This window comes from Pholis gunnellus, assembly GCF_910591455.1.
Source record: "Pholis gunnellus genome assembly, chromosome: 20".
Taxonomy (NCBI): domain Eukaryota; kingdom Metazoa; phylum Chordata; class Actinopteri; order Perciformes; family Pholidae; genus Pholis; species Pholis gunnellus.
Genome location: NC_136547.1, coordinates 3,612,220 through 3,622,500, shown reverse-complemented (window position 1 = coordinate 3,622,500; position 10,281 = coordinate 3,612,220). Strand labels below are relative to the sequence as shown.

The following is a 10,281-nucleotide window of genomic DNA, read 5'->3' as shown; positions in this document are numbered from 1 at the left end:
AGTAAAAATGAATTCATGTCTACAATTTGGTGACATTTAAACAAGTTGCCTGATGAAGTCCATGTGATTCACTCAAAAGCTCCAGAATTGTTCCTAAATGGACCAACTTTATTTACAATTTGCTGCACTTTAAAAGAAAAAACTAAATATATAAAAGTTATTATAAAAGTTTAAATATCAGAACATTCTACGACCTGCTTTAAGGACATTAATGGATTCATGAGAGTTATTATTGTAAAACAGCGTAAAAATGATCATTTCATGAAAAACGTTTCCTTTTTTTTCCTCTTCTCCTCAAACAGACTTCATGTCTTCTCGTCGCTCCCTCGTGTTCGGTTTCCCAGAGTCAGACAGTTTTTATTGGCTTCTTTTGCAGCGTCGTCGCTATTTTTAATATCTGTAAACATTAAAAGTTTACACATGCATACAATATTTAGAGAAGTGCAACAAACGATAAACAGACTGAATAAACACTGAAAGTTTCACTTAAAGGTACAAAAACAAAAACAAATCTTTTCTTCTTTTTATTCTTTTCATGTTCGTTCAGTTTGAGAAAAGATGATAAATAAAGAGATGTTCTCCAAAGTGAACAGCTGTTGTTTAAAGCTACAGCTTCTGTTTATAAGTTACCTCAGACAGAAGTTTACATTTTCATAAAATAATTAACAACATCTGGAGTAAATTTATCTTAATGCTGGTTTCAGAGGATTCGTCATGATTTCAGTGACCTCCTGACATCTTCACCTCCAAAAACCTCTACAGAAATGTCCTCTACAGCTTCCCGTAGATACTCAAATTATACAGATATTTACTTTGACCTTCGTCGTGCTACATTCCAAAGTATTAAATATAAATATCTTTAACCTAAAGTACCGATACAACAATGTAAAAACACTCCATTAGAAGTAAAAGACCTGTATATTTAATATTATAAGTTTAGTAAAAGTACAGAAGTATTACCAGTGAAAATGTACTCAAAGCATCAAAGTAAAAGTACTGATCATGCAGACAATGTAAAGTACTTTACATACTTTTCTACATCTGTTTCACTAAATTACCTCAAAGTCAGGAGGAAAGGAAACGTGAGGTCAAACATCTGACATCTTTTACAAACCAGGAGACAAGAAAAGTGAAGCCAAAGCTTCATGTGTTGAAGCTGCATTCTCTCTAGTGTCCACCAGGGGGCGACTCCTCTGGTTGTATAGAAGTCTATGAGAAAATGACTCTACTTCTCTCTTGATTTATTACCTCAGTAAACATTGTAAACATGAGTTTATGGTCTCAATCTCTAGTTTCAAGTCTTCTTCAATACAGCATGAAGTTCATTTAGTAAATGATGGTCCATTTAGAGTCAAACAGACCATAAAGCAGGGGATGCTTTAGGGCGGGGCTACACGGTGATTGACAGGTCGGTCTGGGAACTCTTTCAATTTGTGTTTTCTCTTCATGAAAGTTGACTAACATTTTGGTCATGTGTTTAAACTAAATACCATTAATGTATTATTAAAACATAACAAACATTTACATATTGTAATCTGTCTGTTCTGAATGAGTGAAGTCATTTTGTTCATTCTTACATGTTTATTAAATAAAGTTGGTGTTTCGTTTGGTGGTGGGACAACTGGAGCCAAACTCCAGGACCCTCTGGGGGCCCGAGGACCAGAGTTTGGGACCCAAACATCAGGTTTAATTGTCCGGAGTCGTGACTTCAGCCGCGCGGTGTCGCTGCTGTTAAAACACACTCAGGAAGCTCCCGCAGGTCGGCGGGAGCGTGCAATGAGTCCGGGGTGTCTCGAGGGACGACGTGTGTCGGGGACGCGCGCTCGTTAGAGAGAGAACCGGAGCACCGCGTCACTGTAACTCCGCTCACCGGAGAGTCCCGGTTCTTCACTCTAACGGGGACCGACTCGAGTCCAGTTGGTCTGTTGGAGTTTTCATGTTTGTTCTGCTTTTTCTTTTTGCAAACACTGAACTCTTTTTGGGAGACGTAAAGGTATGATTCGTGCGTAAAGCTGCTGACACCAACGTGCCAAAAAAGAAAAATGTGATTTCTTCGCGTTAAAACTACAAAACTACAAAATTCCGTTCGGTGGCGTCTCGCTGCGGTGCGCGTGCTTCCTGCTGAGGATGTCCAACAGGTGAGCTGCTGTCCAGGTGAACCGGAGGACATGAGACCAGGATGGGCTTTACGCACCGGCTCGCTCTGCTCCTGCTCGGCTTCACCTTCATCAACACGGTCAGTCCCTTTCTTCTTCTTCTTAATATTCATATTATCACCATCATTCATGTGATTATCTCATAAAAACACTGTTATTCTTATTTAAATATGAGTTGTATTCATAAACACGTAGCTGATATTGTTTATATTGGCGTTCGGGTGTTCATGACATCTGTGTCTCTGAATATTTAGTTTAATCGGCTTAATATCATAATTAGGCCACAACAATCCTAAAATAGACACAAAGTGAGATTACAGTGACCTTTATTTATTTATTTCCTCTAATATTCCAACTGTTATATTTCTGTATTTTAAGATCCACAGCTTTCAGTCACCACATTCTCTCATGACTATATTTTCTAATCTTCCACTTTGCTGCTTTCAGCGTCATTAAATGAAACGTGACTGTAAATGAGCTCAAACAGCAGCAGCTCTCATTCCACTCCTTCATTCACTTCCTGTTAGCTGGTTGTTGTTTTACTGTTCAGGTGTGATTCAGGTCTGTGTTTAGACTCTCTGTGTCTGGACCTCCAGTGTGTTTATATATATATATATACATGTATAGTATACATAGTGTATATAGAACAAGGTATCAGCTGTAAGAGCTCTTACAGCTGATACCTTGTTCTATATGAAATAATAAAAATGATATAATATTTTATAAAATGGCAAGATATCAAAATATATATATTTTTAAATGTGCTTTCGGTGCATTTTCACAGTAATACATTTGAACACATTCCAAAATAATAGTACAATCAATATATTGAAATAATAGCATGAATAAGTTTACTGACCAATTACACTCAAATATTACTTAAAATATACCAAAAATTCGGTATATTTAAAATATGTATTTATAAAATGTGCTTTAAATACATTGTTTCAATGGTAATTTAGATCATACATTTTGAAATATACAAAAAATATGTTTGAAAACAAAGTTCAAAGAAATATGTTTAAGTAATTGCACAGAACTTTCACTTAAAGTATATTTTTCTTATAATATATTTTTTGAAAGTATACTACAGTACAATTATTTTAAAGTGTGTTAAAAGTATATTTTTGAAAATAGGTGAAAGCGTGACTTTTGTATACTTTTTATATATTTTCAGAAAGTACAATTCTTTGAAAGTATATTTGAAGTGTACTATTGAAAATGTTAGTATATTTTAAGTACAAAAAAGTACACTTTTTTTTCGCCTGGGAGGAGCTCAACATGCAGAGATTAGAGGTTTTAGAGATCAGAGACTCATTTAGGATTTTATTCCTGAAGAAAAATAATAACAACAAATAAAATATTAGTTTTGAACTCAAATCTTGATGCACTTTACAAACGGTTGTGTTTTGTACATTTCTGCATACAAGGAACCAAAAACCTTGTTTTGATTTAAGGTCACAATTTTAGTTTTAACATTTTTTCCATTTTTATTTCTTTTAAAGTTGGAATAAAAGTCTTTAATATCTTTGCACATTTCCCCCCCAAAATTCATCCGTGTGTGTTTGTTTTTGTTGAAAACGTTGAGAGACGTTGTGTTGCCTTCAGGGAACATGTGACTGCAGCACAAAGAGGTTTCATAAGTTCCCTCTGTGTCGTCCTGCAGCCTCAGAATCACATTTGAATCCATTGTTCTCCTTTGAGAATATATCTGCTTCACTTCCTGTCTGCTGGACGACACAAGAGAAACGTGTCGGCTGTGTTTCAGTAGATGTGTGTTCTTATGATAAAGCTCAGGGACTTCTGCTTCCTTTCATGATCTCACTGCAGGACATTCAATACGTAAACGGTTGAGCTCATTTTGATATTAAAACACATTAGAGAACAGAGTTAATCACCCTTTGTTTGGGTTAAAGCTGAACTGTGATTCGCTGATTTAAAGTACTTTAAAGCTGCAGCAGACAAACTGCTGAAGAGACGTCAGTGAACTCTTGTGTTGCGTTGAAAGGATTTAAAGAGGAAAAGCAGCCAGCAGACTGATTGGTGGTTAGTTTGGACCTTTAGTTCCTTCTCGTGTTGACGTTGAGATTCGCTGAAGTTGCAGCTTGTAGCTTGTGGCTCAAGTTAAAAGTTCAGCTCATAAGAATCCTTCATGTTCTTTGTGTGTGACGTTTAAAGGTTCCTGTTGCACTGAGCTTTTTTATTTAATGACACGCAGGTGAAAAGACGTGAAGGACAAACCTGTGACAATATGCTTGAGAAGTTACAATTCTTTAATATTTAGGTGAGAATCTGAAATAAAGTCACAGAGACAATAGTCTAAAGTTTAGTCCCGTTTTCTCTCCATGGAATCTCCAAAATGGATAGACAATTTGCATAATTAACACCTGTTGACCTGACCAGTGTGCTCTCTCTCCCAATGCATGCTGGGATATGCTCCCCATACTGAATAGTGATCATATACAAGTACATGAGACGCATTTATATGTTGCTTCTAACTGGTGAATTCATATCAGACTGCTGCGTCTGTTTCTCCTTCTCAGAGTCATAACTCGGCCAAACATGAGCTCACTGACACGAGGCACACGTCTGTAGATTCAGTTTGACTTTCACAGTCTGAGGATATCAACATGTCTGGTGTCCCTCATTAATAAACATCCATAAATCTACTTGGTAATCATAGAAAAGACGCTCTTTATAGCTGCAGAACCTGCCTGAGAATGATCTTGTTTTAAAGTTTCCTTCAGTATCAAAGTAATACAGTGATCGTCGTCTGTCCATCCGTCACTTCACTGCAAACAGGAGCCACTAACAGACGATTCGGCATATTTTTAATGCTGCTAATTATCCAAAATGTGAAGAAATATAACCTGAAAGTAACAGAGCTCAAGCTGCCAGGAAACTCATAACATTTGACTTCCTGTTCTCGTCCCCTAAAGCATTATTGGAACTAAAGTTTCATCGTTTATAACAAATAGGAAAAGTCCAGAATAATAAAACATTAATAATAATGAAAATCTATTAATATCAACTTTTATGGAGCTGCATTTGGGGCACTGTTGTCTCGATTTTGTCCCATATATAGTACCAGTACTATTACTAGTAGTAGTAGATATTACTTTTTATTTTTGTTGGTGAACAAAGCTGGTGTAATGTTTGAGGTCAGACGAGGTTCAGGATTACAAACTGGAACAAACGTTTCATCCGTAATGGATCTGTGTGTATTTGTGTGTATTAAAGCTCATTAGACAGGAGATTATATTGTTTGTTGGATTAAATAAATTCAAACGTTCATCCTCTCTATTTATAGTTTCTGTTTCGAAAAGAATGTCTGATCAGTTGTAAACGTCACGGCGCCCCCATGAGGCCACACGTGGAGCTGACATCAGTGTTATATATAGTGTAGTATAGTGTAGTATAGTATAGTATAGTATAGTGTAGTATAGTATAGTGTAGTATAGTGTTGTATAGTATAGTGTAGTATAGTGTTGTATAGTATAGTGTAGTATAGTGTAGTATCGTATAGTGTAGTATAGTATAGTGTAGTATAGTGTTGTATAGTATAGTGTAGTATAGTGTAGTATAGTATAGTGTTGTATAGTGTAGTATAGTATAGTGTAGTATAGTATAGTGTAGTATAGTGTTGTATAGTATAGTGTAGTATAGTGTTGTATAGTATATTGTAGTATAGTATAGTGTAGTATAGTATAGTGTAGTATAGTGTTGTATAGTATAGTGTAGTATAGTATAGTGTAGTATAGTGTTGTATAGTATATTATAGTATAGTATAGTGTTGTATAGTATATTATAGTATAGTATAGTGTAGTATAGTGTTGTATAGTGTTGTATAGTATATTGTAGTATAGTGTAGTATAGTGTAGTATAGTATAGTGTAGTATAGTGTTGTATAGTATATTGTAGTATAGTGTAGTGTAGTATAGTATAGTGTTGTATAGTGTAGTATAGTATAGTGTAGTATAGTGTTGTATAGTATAGTGTAGTATAGTATAGTGTAGTATAGTGTTGTATAGTATATTATAGTATAGTATAGTGTAGTATAGTGTAGTATAGTATAGTGTAGTATAGTGTTGTATAGTGTTGTATAGTATAGTGTAGTATAGTATAGTGTAGTGTAGTATAGTGTAGTATAGTATAGTGTAGTATAGTGTTGTATAGTATAGTGTAGTATAGTGTTGTATAGTATAGTGTAGTATAGTATAGTGTAGTATAGTATAGTATAGTGTTGTATAGTATAGTGTAGTATAGTATAGTGTAGTATAGTGTTGTATAGTATAGTGTAGTATAGTGTTGTATAGTATAGTGTAGTATAGTATAGTGTAGTATTATTTATATCATCCTGAGGAATATCTCTAATGTCATTAAAGCGGATGTCTTTTCAGTCAACATACAAAATAATAACTGAAAGAAAATTCATGCAATAGTTTCAGATCTGAGATGTTTGTTTGTTTGATGGAAGATAAAACCGTGTTTGTGTTTGTTAAGATTTACGTCTCATAGGAACCAATGTGCTTTGAGCTCAGAGCCACAGACAGGAAGTCAGACGGTATTGAGAGATGGACTGATTACTAATTCATGGGTCATTTATGTTGTTTACCTGTTTGTTTATTTACCTGAAGTGTTTGTGTTTTCTTTGGGCTGTTCTTAATAATAACAATAAGCGGACATTAAAATAAAGCCTCCACGGGTGGGAAGGTGGTGAGGTGATGTTTGATTGGTCGATGTGATCAGGTGATCGTCTGCAAGCGACGACTCGATGTACAGACGAGAAGTAACAAAAGCTTGGTGTGTGTGTGTGTGTGTGATATGTATAAACACACTGACGGGTCTGAAAAACGTCTGAGAGCGGCAGTGAATCTCAATGTAAACAGACCCCCCCCCCCCACACACACACACACACACACACACACAGTATATCAATGAAGTCAAGTTGACACATGCACTGTATGTGCGTATGTCAACACGTGTGTATTTGTGTTCACGCTGCTCTTTGTTTGAGTGAGTCTCCTTCAGCTGTACCAGGACGCACACACGCACACACACAAAGACAAACTATTCTACTCAAACTCTGCTTCCTGTAGTCCAACTCTGCGTCTTGTAGTCACATTTTGCATCCTGTAGCTTAACTCTGCTTCTTGTAGTTCAACTCTGCTTCTTGTAGTCCAATTCCGCGTATTGTTGTCAAACTCTGCGTCTTGTAGTAAAATTTTGTATCTTGTAGTCCAACTCTGCTTCTTGTAGTCCAACTCTGCTTCTTGTAGTCCAACTCTGCTTCCTGTCGTGCAACTCTGCATCTTGTTGTTAAACTCTGCGTCTTGTAGTTAAACTCTGCGTCTTGTTGTTAAACTCTGCGTCTTGTAGTCAGATCTTCAGTTGTCTCGATACTGTCATGAGTAACAACTTGAATTTGAGACTCCTTTATTTTATTATCATCGATATGTAAATATATATCTCGTGTTTTGGCTGAAATGTCAAAAACACTGTGATATCCATGACATCCCTCATGAATATTCGTTTACCATTAAAACTGTCAGCGTATTAGTGCCACTGTAGGTAATAAATAACCATTTACGGAGCCGGGGGAGGACGATCACATTCAGTGAAAGAATTTATAATTTCTGCCTTAAAGTCTTCAATTTCTGAGAAAAAAAACCCCGTGGGTATTCTCTGAGATGAAAGTGGTAAATCTACGAGTAAAACTCCCAAATGTACAAGAAAAAAGATTCTCTGAGATTAAAGCCACAGATTTCCGAGAAAGAAAATTGTTTTTTTGTCAGGGAACCACATTGCTTGACTTTGCAAGGCGTTATACGCTATGCTAATACACTATGCTAATACGCTACGTTACTTGATAGCATCACGGTACACATTATTCATTTTGAGCACATTTTGTACACAGAAGCAGGAATTTCTGATTTGAGGAAAACGTGTAAAAACCTCCCGGAGAACGTTTCAGATTACAAAAGCATGAAGTCATGTCCAGAAAGCTGAAGCATGTTCATCAAACACCAGCGTTCAGCCCGAGACGCGGAGAGCCAGAGTCTGAACCTTGGACTGACGTTGGAGATAATATTCATATTGTTTATTTCCTCTCGTCCCGACAGGTTAATGGAAAGTTTCCTCACTGCCAGTTCCAGTGGGAGATGCAGAGAGCCAGGAGAGAGTGTCACACGCTGCTGCAGCAGCAGACGGCCGCTAGCACAGGTATACACACACACACACACACACACACACACACACACACACACACACAGAAGGAATTGTTTGGAAATCCCCATCAGCTCTAAAGTGATATAAATGCAGAACACACAGTTTTATGGTGACTAACAGTTTTGGCATCTGCAGGAACAAAATCTCAAAAAAATTACTGTAAAACACACACGCACAAATGTCAGTGTTGTAGTGTGTGTGTGTGTGTGTGTGTGTGTGTGTTGACTGAGGTCAGCTATGTGAAGAGGAGGGTGTGTCTGGAAGCTGTTTCATTCTGTGTTGCAACACACTCGCTATCAATCAAATATTTACCTCTCAGGCCAAATACTCCAGAGTAAAGAGGAAGTGCACGCGCACACACACACACACACACACACACACACACAGAGATGCAGTACATGCATAGCTTTACTTTCCTAAAAGGTCATGTGTGTTTCGGTGTTTCACCACAGTGATAATAAATGAGCGGTGTGTGTGTGTGTGTGTGTGTGTGTGTGTGTGACTGTCTGTGTGTGTGTGTGTGTGAGTTAAAGGTCAAACCATCATCAGATATTCTCATCAGATGTCATCCGCTCCGGTTCGTGATGCACCAGAGTTCGAGATCAAATCTTTTGGTTTCATGAAGCAGCTGTTGATGCGTTAGACTTTGACTCTCCTACATCTCAGACGTAGATAAACTTTGTTCACATTTACCGGACAGCTGTCGTTACTTTTCAGATTATTTAAGAAATACATGAATTATCTAATAACTTCTGACACATTATTGTAGATTAAGCTATGCAGCAGTATATAAAGTCATTACCAGCTGCAGCATTAAAGTGATGAACACATGAATGCATCAATAACTATAATCCACTAATATAATAAATATTATTCAGCATAAAGAGTACTTTTTATTTCTTTATGCCTGAATTACTAATATTTAGATTTGCAGGACTTGTAACAGAGTATTTGTACACTGTGGTATTACCACTAATACTTGAGTACTTCTTCCACCACCGATCCTCATAACTACAGATTAATTCATAGTTATTTATAAGACGCACAAATATTAACAAATTAACAGCCGACACGAGTGCAGATTATTTAAATCTTTTCTTTGAGGAGAAAAAAATAAGAACCAAAGAACTGTAAGAAAATTCAAGTTTACAAAAGTACTTCTTAAATTCCTTTTAGCAGTTTTAACCAAAACGATGAAGCAGAATGAAAAATATTGTGTCAAAATGTCTTGTAGGTGCAAATGCAAAACCCTTAAATCCAAGAAGTTTAAATTGATTTAATCGCTCGTCAAATATTAAAATTTGATGCACAAAATTTGACTTAATTTCCAAGAAATTGGGGATAAATTGCTTAAATGCAACTTGAATGAAGTTATTAAAATATTAAGTGGCATAAACAACATTTAGAGCTGCACTTTGGTTATTTAAAAAAGGAATTTAGTTGTTATACCTCTTAGTGTATTATTAAATTCATTCTTACTATGAATACTAAGTGAGTAAAGTGATACATTAATGATTTCACAATGTGCAGCGGAGCCAAATGTCTGAAATTCAGAGGATCCAGAGACGCTTTTGTGTTGATTTATGAAACAATTAGCTCAGACGAACAGGAAGTCGTGAGTGTAATTTAACCCTTTTAATGTGTGTGTGTGTGTGTGTGTGTATGTGTGTGTGTGTGTGTCCAGGATGTCACGGCGAGTGGGACAATGTCTCGTGTTGGCAGAAGGCGGCGGTCGGCAAGGTGATGACTCTCCCCTGCCCCTCCTCCTTCCTGCGTCTGTTTGGGAAAAACGGTGAGTCGGCTGTCATCATCATATCTGAGGTTAATATTCATATATATGAATCTATATGAATATATATAATGTCAGGGAATAAAAAGTGTCTTGAAGTGGGAAGAT

At 36.5% G+C, this 10,281-nt stretch overlaps 1 protein-coding gene across 1 annotated transcript in view; it reads left to right on the top strand.

Moving 5' to 3' along the window:
• Positions 1–2,176: 2,176 nt before the first annotated feature.
• LOC306712593 (vasoactive intestinal polypeptide receptor 2-like) overlaps positions 2,177–10,281 on the top strand; it is a gene marked incomplete at its 3' end in the record, with an annotated part of 31,448 nt that continues 23,343 nt past the window's right edge. The window contains exons 1-3 of the mRNA XM_079181952.1: positions 2,177–2,236; positions 8,279–8,378; positions 10,069–10,176. Of these exons, the coding sequence (XP_079038078.1) occupies positions 2,180–2,236; positions 8,279–8,378; positions 10,069–10,176 (265 nt within the window). The 5' untranslated portion in view covers positions 2,177–2,179. The remainder of the gene's footprint in view (positions 2,237–8,278; positions 8,379–10,068; positions 10,177–10,281) is intronic.